This window comes from Jaculus jaculus, chromosome 17 (assembly GCF_020740685.1).
Source record: "Jaculus jaculus isolate mJacJac1 chromosome 17, mJacJac1.mat.Y.cur, whole genome shotgun sequence".
Taxonomy (NCBI): Eukaryota; Metazoa; Chordata; class Mammalia; order Rodentia; family Dipodidae; genus Jaculus; species Jaculus jaculus.
In genome coordinates this window covers 34,957,773-34,971,561 of record NC_059118.1, presented here as the reverse complement: position 1 = coordinate 34,971,561, position 13,789 = coordinate 34,957,773, and the positions used below count along the sequence as shown (strand labels likewise).

Sequence of the window (13,789 nt, the reverse complement as noted above, 5' to 3'; positions counted from 1 at the left end):
AGGCAGCTGCTTCAAGCACTGCTTGGGACTCTCCTTCTCTGGAAAAGGGAAAGAAGCAGGCTTTTTCTCGTCTTTCCTTAGACGTCAAAGTCTTACTGTAACAGTGTTGCTGGAGCTTTGTGAAAGATTAAATATTCAGTAGGGAGATGAAACCCAGGTTTAATAGCTGAACCACTCACCATTAACTGTGGCCACACCACTCAGCCATTCCCAGCCTGGTTTACCTCAGCTGCTCTAAAGCATGCTGTGATTTCTCAGTGACAGTTACAGAAGGAAGCCGCACACTTCTTTCTTTAGAGGGCTTCAAGAGACAGCTTCAGGATAAGCCACGCTGCTCTGACAGACTCCTAAAATTCAGTACTCAATAAATAGCCATGCTTTCCTGGCTCCTGTCACAGGCCACGGTTGGTTTTATTGCTCTTATGATGTTGAGGCTCCCAGGACCTTGCACATGCTACGCAAGCACTCTCCCACAGAGCTGCACCCCTAGCCACGGAAGTACCCCAGTGACTCAGATACAACTGGGCTTCTTACATATGGCTTTTACCTCCCTAACATAAGGACTCTAGAAAGTGAGCCACAGACGAAGCAGCATCACCTGCCGATTCATTAGAAGGACATCCTCAGGTCCACCTAATAATAATAATAATAATAAAATGATAAAAATAAATAATAATAATAAACAAGACTCCAGAAGTGAGGCAAACCCTCCAGGAGATTCTGAGGTGTTAGAAGGCTGGGATCACTTCATGATTTATGGGCAGCGGGAGGAAGGGAAAAGAGGGCCAGGGGAAGAACGGCTGTCCTTAAGACCTGAGTGGCCTGGAAGTGAAACCATTCTGCTCTCTTTTCACTGATGAAAATCAATGACAGGACAATATGTAGCTCCAAGAGAAAAGTAATGCCATGCCAGCTGTATACCATATATGGGTAGGTTTTGGTAGACAGGTAGCCATTTTGCAAAAATAGTTCTGGGTAATAGGAAAACTACTATCATTTAAAGTAACTTTTCTCAGCCCCAAAAACTCTTGCTATTGAATGCCAGATCCTTCTTCCTTGTGGGAGCTGCTGTGTACGTTGTAGAAGTTTAGCACCGTCCCTGGTCTAGACCACTGGGTTTCCCTGGGGCAGCTCGCCTCAGCTGAGAAGCAGGGCAATAAATAGAAAGCTTTTAAGTTTTCCTTTAGGGCGCGGCCTGGCTACAAGTTGAGCATGGCTCACAGAATGTTGACTTTTTTTTTTTAATCCCTATTAGCCTTTCTCTTGAAACCCTCTGTGGAAGATTCTCAAGTAGTGAGGATCGCTCCACAGTTTACTACCACATCCATCTTACCTACATGAAAATAAACTTCCAAAGCCAGGGGCATCACATAGACTTCAGCGCTGTGACAGAGCTAATCCCATTTACCCTTCCTGCTGCCCAGAGCTTCCAAAAACAAACTTCATTTCATATAAAAATATACTGCAGCTGTGTGCCATTCCTTTTCAGTAACCTTCAACTAAAGTACTACAAGTTCAGGAGTAGAAATGAAGGAAAGTTCTGCTTGTCTAACACAAACTTAGTTTTCAGAAAAACTCAATTTATTTTTGAATTTGGAAGATTTTTTTCTCTGGAAACAATCTTTCAGCTTCACATCCATGTGATAAAAAAAAAAAAATGCTGAACTAAAAATGGGACCATGTAGCAAGGTTACACTATTCTACAATATATATTTTGAAACTTAAACGGACATTGTTGCTGAAAGGAGTTACCCTTTGCAAGGTCATAAGACTTTAGCAGGCATAAAAAGGCAATGCCTTTAATCCCAGCCTGTGGCTACACAGTGAATTCTAGGTCAGTCTGGACTACACCAAGACCCTACCTCAAGAAACAAAAACAAAACAAAAAAATGCATAATTTAATTGTAGACCCATATCAGGCTTTGAGTTACCAGACCAATGATAAGAATGTGTTAAATCTTCAAAATCAACCCCTTTACAGTAGTTTATGTAAAAGGAAAGAAAGGTAGTATACTGGATTATAGTCCAAATGAAAAGATAAGAAATGGAAAGATAATGTCCTTCAGAGGCTCTGAAGACATTATCTTTTAAAGGAGAGCTCAGGTCCTCAGGGATATTTTTTGCATCCCTTTCCATCTACTTCTCATCTCCTTTTGGGTTCCAAATATATTTTCAAATGCAAAACTGACCTTTCCTTCGTCCATTCATTCACACGTTCCTCACAAGGTGAGCTCAGAGGTTCTCACCTGGGGGAAGAGCCACTCCAGCAACAGGGAGGCCACAGCAGCCCCGACTCTCTCTCACCAGCTCCCTTTCCAGTGTCTGGAGACAAAAGTAAATAAACCAGATTATTAAAGATGGTGGAAAGAGCAATGAAAGTACAAAAATGCCCTGGATGAAAGCTGGGACCTTGATCAGGGGTCAAGCAGGTGAGGAAGAACAACGCAAGGACAGCCAACCCCAGGAGCGCTGCATGGGGGCGAGCAGAGCGCGCACGCGCGGAGGCCAAGATAGACGTCAGCTTCAGACGCTCGCTCAGCCCCCAACCGCCCTCCCATCTTCCCACTCGTTCATAAAATGACTCCACCTCCCCCTGGGCTATGGCCTGTTCCATGCAAGCACCCACTAACCCTCTTCAGTTGGGAGACTTAACAGGCATCTCGAAGTGAATATGGCTGCTGTACAACCCCTGACCCCCCCCCCCCCCCGCGTGCAAGGCATACTCCTACCATTACTGTCCCCTAATCTGCGCGTCGCAAAGAAAGTAGTTCTTGCCCTCCCCGCCACTCCACAGCCCTCACCTGACCCACCAGCCAAGGACGATGCCTTTGCTTTGCATCTAGTACCTACCACCTTAGCACGCCAGTGAGCTCACGTTCTGTGTGTAGGAAGGTGCCAGGTCTCATTGGTCACCTGCCTGCAGCTTGGAAATCTGCTTCCATACAAAATCAGAGTTCTTTCTTTAAGCATCAAACATATATCACTGTCCCTCCATAAGGCTGTCTTAAAGTTTCTCATCTCAAACAAAACCTTGCCTTTCAAACACTCTGTACTGTCTGACCCTGGTACCTCTCTAGGATCTCCTCCTTCTGTAGCCCTCATTCCCACCTGCTTTTTCCACTCCAGCTAGACCTGCTGCTGTTTGAACATCCCTGGCAAACCCTTCCTCGGGGCTTTGTAATGCGTTCCTCAAATGATGAGCAGGTCTGTTGGGGTCTCTGCTTAAATATCACGTAGCCAGAGGCTTTCCTAACCACCCTGGCATTCACCCCTCCTGGGCACTCGGTCCTCTTACCCTACTGTGGCTTTCTTCCTAGCACGTTCATAACTAGGCTGGAAGCACCTCTAAGTCAAGGTCGATCTCTCAGGGGATACTAAACTCTGGAGCATGAATGAAGGAATAATTAATTCAGTAACTATAAAGTGAATATTACCATCTCATGTTTAGAGTCTGAAGTCACTGCAGTTGTTCAGTTTAAGAGCATTTACTGAGTTCCACATTCTGGATTTTTGGGAAGATGGAAGAATTAGGTAAGGAAAGTATAATTCTAAAATTTTATGAGATTAAAAGTTAAAAGGAGAGAACAGACCATATTAAATATTGATTCATCTCAAATTGTGACTTATTAGCACAAGTGGCATGTTCAATGTATTATATGTAATTTCTAAAGAAGAACAATGTAGACTGGACAATTCTGGGAAGCTTTCTTGGCCGTGAGGGGAAGGAAAACATACTACTCAAATAGGTGAAGTTCGGAGAAGCCCAAAGGAAAGGCAGAATTCTACAAGTAAAGCAAGCGGCTGTCGGTGTGGTCATGACATAGAAACCACGTGGGAAGAGAGAATGTTGCCTTGCTTGCATTGTCTCAGTGGAGAAGTACCTGAGAAAAGTGGAGTGGGGTTCTGATTGCAAGGCTCCTGTGAAATGTAGGAACCTACAACACATAACTCATAAAGCAAGGTCTCAAGTAAACTGCTCTGAGAGGCATGGGGGGAAAGGAGAACAAGGATGCGAACTAAAACTGACTGTCAGTCATGGGCTCTATGAGGGTATAAAATGGTCCCCTTGAGTCAATGTGGAAGTGGGAACTGAGAGGCCTGAGCTATCGCACAGCTCCTTTTCCTACCAAACCCAAGACTCCACTCAAATGACTGGCATTCATGGTAGCTCATATTTTTAAGTTCCATGTGATTTTGGCCCACAAATCAAACCTAAAATGTGCATTTAGAGATGCTATGACACAGATCAGATGAAGCAACCTGCTTGTGGGTGTATAATACATCACAGGCACACCTGAAAGCAAACTCCTTGATTCTCAGCACAAAGCTTTCATGGTTTTATTAAACAGTGAAAAAGTGGGGCTAAAGAGGTGACTCAGCATTTAAGGGTGCTTGCTGGTGGGGCTTGATGGCCAGAATTAATGCCCCAGTGCCCACATGGTGCCAGATGCACAGAGTGGCACATACATCTGGAGTTCATTTGCAGTGGAGGGAGGTCCCAAAACACCCATTTCCTCCCTCCCATTCTTTCCTTCTCTCTCTCTTTTTCCTTGCAAATAAATGAATGAAAATATCTTTGAAAAATAATGAAAAGGCACTGGACTTGCATAACCATTTACCCAACCATTACATTAGAAAGTCATCACTTTTCCATATATAATCTAGTCTCATAAACAAAAAATTCATCCATCCATTGATTTATCCAGTAAATGTTCCTTGAGCATTTTTTCTGTATCTGGTCTTTCTTTGGAGATTGCAGATAACCAGATCCTGCCAATTACAGTGCACTGTGTGGAAGTACTCTGAGGGCAAATTTGGGCTGGGCTAGGACTATAAGGTATATAATCCCAGGCTCAGACCTCAGAGCACGTCATAAAGAAGTGTATCAGCTGAACTCTATGGAGCAGTTAGAACGACTGAAGTTTCACAGAGGAATATGGGGGAAGAACTCGAGATAACTTGGAAAAGAACAAGGAAGTCGAGTATAGACAACCATGCTTGCAAAGACCTTTCTGCTACTCCAGCAATTGCAGACTCAAATGTGCACATTTGTTGGTAACATCCAAGCTGGGCCACAATGAAACAAAGCAATCCTGGCTTTTCTCTTCATCATTGCATCCCCCTTTAATACACACTTTAAAGCATCCTCTACTACATGGTATCCTAATCATTCTTTAAAATTTTTAAACATGTTTTATTTATTTATTTGCAAGCAGAGAGAGAGAGAGAGAGAGAGAGAGAGAGAGAGATAATGGGCATACCAAAATTCCAGCCACTGCAAATGAATTCCAGATGCATGTTCCACTGTGCATCTGGCTTTATGTAGGTACTGGGGAACCGAACACAGATCACTAGGCTTTGCAGGCAAGCACCTTAACTGCTGAGCCATTTCTCCAGCCCAAGAATGAAGGGAGTATGAGTTTAAGAATGGAACAGCCAGGGCTGGAGAGATGGCTTAGCAGTTAAGCACTTGCCTGAGAAGCCTAAGGACCCCGGTTCGAGGCTCAATTCCCCAGGACCCACGTTAGCCAGATGCACAAGGGGGCGCACACATCTGGAGTTCATTTGCAGTGGCTGGAGGCCCTGGCGTGCCCATTCTCTCTCTCTCTCTCTCTCTCTCTCTCTCAATCTCTCTATCTCTCTCTCTCTGTCATTCTCAAATATATATATATATATATTTATTTATTTATTTAAAAAAAATGGAACAGCCAAACCTTCCTCATCATTACATTCCTACTCTGTGTCATGGCTAAAGCTTAGCACATAATGAACACTCAAGAAATGATTATATCTATACCTTTGGCTTTGTGCCTTAAGTAAGAATGCCCTAAGAGGTAAAAATACCTGAGACACCTATTCTGTACCCATTTCTCTCTCTCTTTTTTCTTGCACCCATTCTGCAAATCTGTAATTGATTAAAAGCTTCATTTTTGTTCTTTAAAAATAAATAGGAGGGCTAGAGAGATGGCTTAGTGGTTAAGCACTTGCCTGTGAAGCCTGAGGTCCCTGGTTCGAGGCTTGATTCCCCAGGACCCATGTTAGCCAGATGTACAAGGGAGCACACGTGTCCAGAGTTTGTTTGCTGTGACCGGAGGCTCTGGAAGGCCCATTCTCTATATCTGCCTCTTTCTCTCTCTGCCTGTTCCTCTCAAATAAATAAATAAAAATAAACAAAAAAATGGTTTAAAAAAAAGATAAATAGGAAACTGCACATTTTCTGCAGCAGGAGACTTCGCTAGAAATCCTTTCCTGGTTCAATAATGTTCTGTTGTTATGAATAGAACATCAATATAATTAACATAAGAATCCTTTAGAGGCCAATTTTAAATGAAACCACATTTAATTGTAGGTAATTCCTTTATTCCCCAAGATGTTGCTAACTTTCCAACTGGGTATATGAAATTTGTCAAGTAAAGCAAAGTAAACCCTTTTAAAACTAAATGATTTAGTCTATCAACTCCCAAAAGTATAGAATTATTTTGATTGACTGACCAAAGCAAGAAGAAAAAAAGACAAACCAAGGGGCCAATGTACTGAGAAAACAAAATGAGCTGCAAGTTTTGGATTTCCCAAGTTTCCAAGCAAACTGGTATGTGTTCTTTGGAAATAAGGTTTTGCTAAAAAGAAAATCCCAAGATCAATATTAATTTTTCGTTTTTCAGAATTTTGCTGGTAGCCTAAGGGATTTGTTTAAATTTTAATCTTCTCTGTCTAAAATCCATGGTGTTAAAAAGACAAGATCAGTGTGTGCAGAGCTCCACATAGGAGGTAATCAATACATATGTATTAAATGAAGCAATGAATTGTCATTGATTAAACATTTGTCCAGGCTCCAGATGTGTGAGACGTAACTTATAGAGTCATAAAGGACAAGTAGGATGGAGGGAGTAAACCTACGGTTTATCTTCTCTGCAGTTTTGAATTAGTTTTATTTTGTCCACTCAGCAAGCAGCATTTCCATTCCCACTAACCTTCTCCCAGTGTTGCCGTAACACCTCGCATGTGACAGGTGCCACATGTGCAAGAGCCAGGAGCAGACGTCATCTCTATGATTTTGTAGTTACTTGTCATACTCAGAAGTCATCTCCCAGGCTGGATAGATGGCTCAGTGGTCAAGGGCACTTGCTTGCAAAGTCTGATGGCCTGGGTTCAATTCCCCAGTATCCACGTGAAGATATACAAAGTGGCACATGCATCTGGGAGGCCCTGGCATGCTAATTTCCCCACTTTCCTCATTCTCTTTCTTCTTTATCTTTTTGCAGATAAAAAATATATAAATAAATAAGCATTAAAAAAAATTTTTTTTAATTTATTTGAGAGCGACAGACACAGAGAGAAAGACAGATAGAGGGAGAGAGAGAGAATGGGCACGCCAGGGCTTCCAGCCTCTGCAAACGAACTCCAGATGCGTGCGCCCCCTTCTGCATCTGGCTAACGTGGGACCTGGGGAACCGAGCCTCGAACCGGGGTCCTTAGGCTTCACAGGCAAGCGCTTAACCGCTAAGCCATCTCTCCAGCCCAAATAAGCATTTTTTTTAAATCACCTTTTGTCAACACCTTAGAGTTTAGACTTAATAGGCAAGGTCATTACTGTACTTTATTGTTGATTTTATTTTTTCTCCAGAAAGCTCTACATTGCTTCTTCTATCAATATAGTTTTTAATACTTGAGATGTACTTTAGGAGATATATTTTGATACATACATGTTTGGGGCATTGAGGGAGTTAGAATTTGGTTTGTTGGAACAGGGTCTTGCTGTGCAGCTCACACTGCCCTCGGACCTGTTGTCCTCCTGGGTTAGCCTCCTGAGTGCTCAGATTTCAGATCCATTCCACCAATCCTGTCACAAGTTTGAATACATTTTAAAGCAAGAACTACTCGTGTATAGATAATCTGGATTTAAGAGCATAGCCATGCTAGTTTAACATGATCATGATACATTACTAGGCATATTTAGGAAGACTGATGACTGGTCTAGTCCTTTGCCCTTGATAATCTGCCACAGAAGAATTTGCAGTAAGCATGATGTAACAAATGCTAACTCATATTCTGTTTTGTCTCCTGTTTCATAAAAACTCAAAAGTGAAAAGAAGCTACAAATGCTTATGGCAAGATAAACAAATAATGACTCATTGCTGGAAACTCCATCCTTCAACTATCATCTAATTTGGGCCAGTGCTGCTATACAGACATTTCTAGCAATATGAGCTTCAAGGAAAGAGAACAAAAATGAAAAAAAAAATCACTTTCTATCCCCAGGCTTGCACTGAGATTAAAAACTAGGAGATTTAACCTTGACCTATCAATTCTGTGTTCAGATGCAGAACTCTATTGGAAGATAGTTTCCTTGGGTTCTTTTCCGACACTGCTTATACGTCCCGGGAGGACGTTATTCAAGTAGTCCCAGGGGTAAGGGTCACCACTGCCCCAGCCGACTTGCCACGGCTGAGTCCGAGCATATGAACACCTGCAGTGGGGGCACTGCTCTGGAGTTCGGTGGCCCCGTGTGTTCAAAACCTGTGATGTATGGGAATGCTTTTACTAATGTCTACTTCATATATCTTCTTCTCTTCAGGCCATTTTCTTGTCTACATGGAGATTTAGAATAATTTCCTTCCTCTATTACATTGTTCCTTGAAGGTGTTTTATAATCAGAGTGCATGTTCCTCTCTCTTGCTGAGGATTCCTTGTTTCAGGCAAAACGTGTTCAGTCTTTCGTCTAAGCCTCTGCAGCCCCCGTCATGCCACTGTCTCATGTATGTCTCCGTGTGGAAGAAAGAACGAAGCATTATCATTTGGGAAAATAAAACGGGATGGCTATAATTTTTCATCATCCTACTCTGTACTCAGTTTTTAAAGTCGGTTTAAATGTCTGCAGTGAAGATGTGGAAATTGTGACTATAGTGGATGTAGTCCTCCAGACTTGACACAGCTATTAGTGCAGCAATGATGACCTGCAGGAGACCCTCAGCATTGGAGCCAGATAACACCCCTCATTACAAGGAGCTGGGGGGAGGGGCCATCAGACTCCCACCGGAGCTCTGGCCATGCCACCCTGCAAAATTTTCAACTTTTAACCATTAGGAAAATACAAATTAAAACCACAATAAATTATCATCACCTATCTATCAGGATGGTTTAAAGTAAAAAAAAAAAAAAAGTAACACAATCAAATCTGGCAAGGATGCATAAAAATTGGCTGATCTTTATACTGTTGGTTGGAATATAAAATGGTACAACCACTGCACCACTCTGGGAAACAACATGGTAATTGCCTTTAAAACTAAGCAGTAGTTACACTCTTGGCATTTGTCTCGGAGAGTGAAAAACTTACATTCACACAAAAAACTATATGTGGATTTCAGCAGTCTTATTTGTAATAGCTAGAAACAGTCCAGATGTCCCTCAACAGCAGGTGGTTCGGCAACCGTACCATGGAATATGATTCACTGATGGAAAAGAAACACTCTGCTGCTCTGTTCAACAACCTGAATATCTAGGGAATTATGCTCAGTGACAAAAGGCGATTTCAAAAGGCTCCATACTTCATGATACCACTTACATAACAACCTTGAAGTGACAAAATCTTAGAGAGCAGGTTACTGTGGCCAGGTGTTAAGGAGAATGGGAAGTGTGTGGTAAAAAAGTGGGTGTGCTTATACCAGCGCAACGTGAGGGATTCTGGAGGTGAAAAGAAATGTTCTCTATTTTACCTGGCTGATATGCTGAGCTACCCTTTGGCAAGATGTTATCAGTGGGAGAAACTGAGGAAAGGTACCCGTGTAGTATTTTTTACTACCCCATGGGAATCTATAATTATCTCTGAAGAAAAATTTAGTGAATGAAACAGCCATGTTAGCAAACTGTAAAGACAAATACACTGAAAGTGAAATGATCAAGACATTTACTTCCTACCTTGGGTTTCCCTGCAAGGTTTGCGAGGAGCAATCGCATTTGCTTTAGCTATTCGCAACACGGAGTCTCAGCCCAAGCAGATGATGTTCACCACCACCCTGCTCCTCGTGTTCTTCACCGTCTGGGTGTTCGGAGGAGGAACGACCCCCATGCTCACATGGCTTCAGATCAGGTGAGTGGCTGGCTGGCGCAGGAGTCATGTTGAAGCCTGGCTGTGCTGTTTGCGCTCTGTTTTGCTGAAGTGGCCAACAGTGTAAAGGCAGGGCGAAACCCCAGGTCTCCCTGGAATCAAGGTGACCTTCACTCACAAGTGAAGCAGTGCGACGTAGCATGACCTGAGCTGACTCTTCCAAGAATCTTGGAGATTTTGCAGGATGTCTATTTACAGTCTGTCTTGAGGGACTGGTTTATTCATCTGGGAGTTCTTTCATTCAGCAATATTAGAGTACAATGTGGCATGTTATGGAGTTTACAAAAATTAGTCAGACATAGCTCTTGTCCTCAGGATACTCTAAATCTGGTAAGGTTGTCCTAGAATGAGCAATGATGCCACAGGAAAGTGAATTTGTTTTCTTTTTAATTCTTCCTAGCATTTAAGATGGAAATAGGGACGTGGGAAAAGCTTAGACACATTTGGTTAGATGCTGTATTTTTAATAAAAGGGATGCTGTACACACAAGCTATACACTTTCTCCCAGGAAAGAAAGAAAAGCTTTAGTCCGAGACCTTGTAATAAGCAGTGCCTGTTGCTGGCTGCTATAATCCTGGAGTAGACAAGGAACAGACAAAAAGCGATAGCTCGTGCCAATTGGGAAATGAGTAAAAGTATTAAAAGTGCTTTTGTCTTATTTGAATGTTTCTGTGATCTGAGTCCTCATCTTCATTTCCCTGAAGGTAGGGGTTTAGCCATGTAACACTTTAGTTTTCCAATCCCTGTATCAGAACAGTTACTCAGTCTCTCCCCAGTTCCCACCCATTCATTAAGACAAATTCATACCTACCCCATGTGATAGCAAAAGATCCATCTAACTGCAAGGGACATCCAAGCAGATTCTTTCAGGAAAGGACTGTTATTCCAGCACCTCATACAGCATCTGCCATGGAATAAGATTGAATAAATAATTCATGAAAAAATAATGAATATAACCACAAACACAAATGCTTTTGTTAAGTACTTACAAGAATTTTCTGTCCATTTGGCAAAGAGAAAGCAGAAGCAGGCCTCCCACATTTAGTCTAAGAAAGCTTATGCTTAAACTAGGCCAAGTGGCTATGTTTTAAACCAAATTCAAGGAGAAAAAAAACCTTGAAGTACTGTGAATATTGCTAAACACACAAAAGTGCTTTGATGAAAGGTGAACAGAGAGTGTTTTGAAATGCTTGAATTATTTTCTAGCCATTTGAATGTGGCCTGCGATTTTCTTCACAGTGGTCGCTACCTGCAGGCTCCTCTGGCTGAGCACACATATTACATTAAACTCGAAAGCACTGGATCCCTGTAAACCATTAGTTAGTAAGATAGTGATGTGTTCAGTTTTCTAAAAAATAGCGCAGTAGCTGGATCCCTGCATGGGAAAATGAGAGCTTAGAACACAGAGCTAAAGGACACCAGTCCCTATACAAGTATCATATATGCTCAGAATACTGTGCCTAGGGCATAAGGTAGAGATGTCAGTATTTCCTTAAAGTAATCAAATACAACTATACTATCTCCTTTATTCTGAAGAAGTTGTTCCCAAATAAGTAACATGCTTTATCCCATAGTGTTTACCTAACTCTCCTGTGGTGCTATCTTAAGGCATCAATTGACTTCCAGTCAGTGTCATAATTATAGTCTCTTGATCTTTGGTTCAGTGGGAGGAGGAAGAACAATAATGGATCCTTGGCGAGGTCAGGACATTATCCAGGTGACAAGTCAGAGTCTAATAAGAAAAGATGGTGATGTCAAACACAGTCCAGAGTGAGTTGCCTACAGATCAGCCAAGGCCAGTGTTATTCTCCCTGGAGAAGCACAGCATGGGGTTGTCAGGCCATGGAGGTGTTTCAGTGGGAGATGAAGGCTGAAGGCCAGACTGGGCCACTATCCAGGAGAGAGAAAGGTACAGGCAGGACCATGCCATAGTCAGGGAAAGGAGCTGGCAGGGCTCCTGTCAGGAGGGCAGAAACCCCAGAGACAGCTTGAGGAAATCAAGGAGAGCAAACTGAAGTTCATATACATGAAGATGTCTTAGAACTCAACTTGGACAGACAGGGGGTTGTCCAGTAAGAACAGAAACTCTCCTACTACAACAATCACAAACACCCCGAGGGCTCACTGAACCCCTAATGACTTGCCCTCCCCCCAGGCTTCTGGTCTAGCCAGTCTAGGTCAAGGCCTGAGAATGCATTAATACCACATTCACAGCAATGCTGGTACTGCCAGTCCCAGGACCATACCTTGAGAACTGCCAGTTCAGACTTCCTATCCTCAAGCAGAGATGAGGCCAATGTTAAATCCTGCCCAATCTGGCCAGTGTTGCCCAGGGCCAGGCACACTTGGAGGCTGCAGAAACTAGAAAGAAGGAGGGAGACAGGCATGCCAGAAGAAAGACCCAGATCATACCATCATACATGTGCCACAAACATAGATATACACTATCAGTGTGCCTCAACTACATTATGGTGATTTTGTCATATGTCTCACCCTGGTGATGTGGTTTATATTGCTACCAAGGAAATTCTCGAGTCCATTATAGCTCTAAAATCATGGTTTCCCATCTTTTGTACTACATTTAACAGGCCCTGGCTTGTTTACAGAGTAATGTCTCACTCACTAATTCTCAGGCCAGACTCCAGAAAATACCAGAAAATAAGTAAATTATAACTTTAATAGAATGACACGAAAGGGGGACTTGTAAGGGGTGGGAATGCAAACAAGGTCTCTACTGAACTTCAAGTCCTCGCTTAGAATGATTTTATTCACAAATTGCATATGGCCTTCCTGCCTGTATTCTATATTTTTTCCTCTTAAATAATTTGACATGTCCTTGAATTGGAGTTTAAAAATACCCACTCAAACTACCACAGTAAGATGCAAAGAAAATGTTTTATGTAATGTAACTATCAGTAGCATTAGCCTTCATTGGGTTGATGGACATCATGTTAAAGTAGCAATGATCTATGCGTAAAGAAATTCAGGCTCTTCACATGTGAGGCAAATTCTCCATTGATTATGTCTGGTCCTAAGCACCTCAAATTTCTTATTCTAAAGCAACTTAATTTTCTGTTTAAATAATAAAAATATTCTTAAGGCAGAAATTTGATATAAATCAAATGTATGTTTCTTAAAATTCTAGAGGAAAAAAGGGTGCTCTTACATTATTTTGGATGTTTAGATGTAAAAAGGAAAAGAAAAGCAGAACAGCTTCTTGATTAGAATCCAAGTTCTTCCCTTCTGTGAAACACAGTGAGGAAAACCCAACCCACAGGCTCCTCCTGGGGACCAGTTTTGCTGTTAAGCAGGAAGCAGGAAGGAATGAAAAGGTATCAGGCTTGGGTACAACAGACTGTCAACTAAACACACACACTTGCTCACAAAAAAACTAAATAATTAAAGGCCAAGTGGCCTAGCCCTGGAAATAGCACCCTATAATTAACTTTGGTATGGTCATGCCTTTCTTGGTTTAGGGTCAGGCATCATGAGGAGCAAACAAACTAGGTAAAACTGAGCTCTAGCCCAAAGTGGTGGCACACGCCTTTAATCCCAGCACTTGGGAGGCTATGGTAGGAGGATTGCTGTGAGTTGGAGTCCACCCTGGGGCTACAGAGTGAATTCCAGATTAGCTTGCACTAAAGTGAAACCCTACCTCAAAAAAAAAAAAAAAAAAAAAAAGAG

General features: G+C 42.2%; 1 protein-coding gene across 1 annotated transcript in view; it reads left to right on the top strand.

Annotated features, from left to right (window-relative positions):
* Nucleotides 1–13,789, top strand: part of Slc9a9 (solute carrier family 9 member A9) — a 631,054-nt gene that overhangs the window by 406,575 nt on the left and 210,690 nt on the right. Inside the window, exon 12 of the mRNA XM_004663627.3 lies at nucleotides 9,934–10,087. Within this exon, the coding sequence (XP_004663684.1) occupies nucleotides 9,934–10,087 (154 nt within the window). The remainder of the gene's footprint in view (nucleotides 1–9,933; nucleotides 10,088–13,789) is intronic.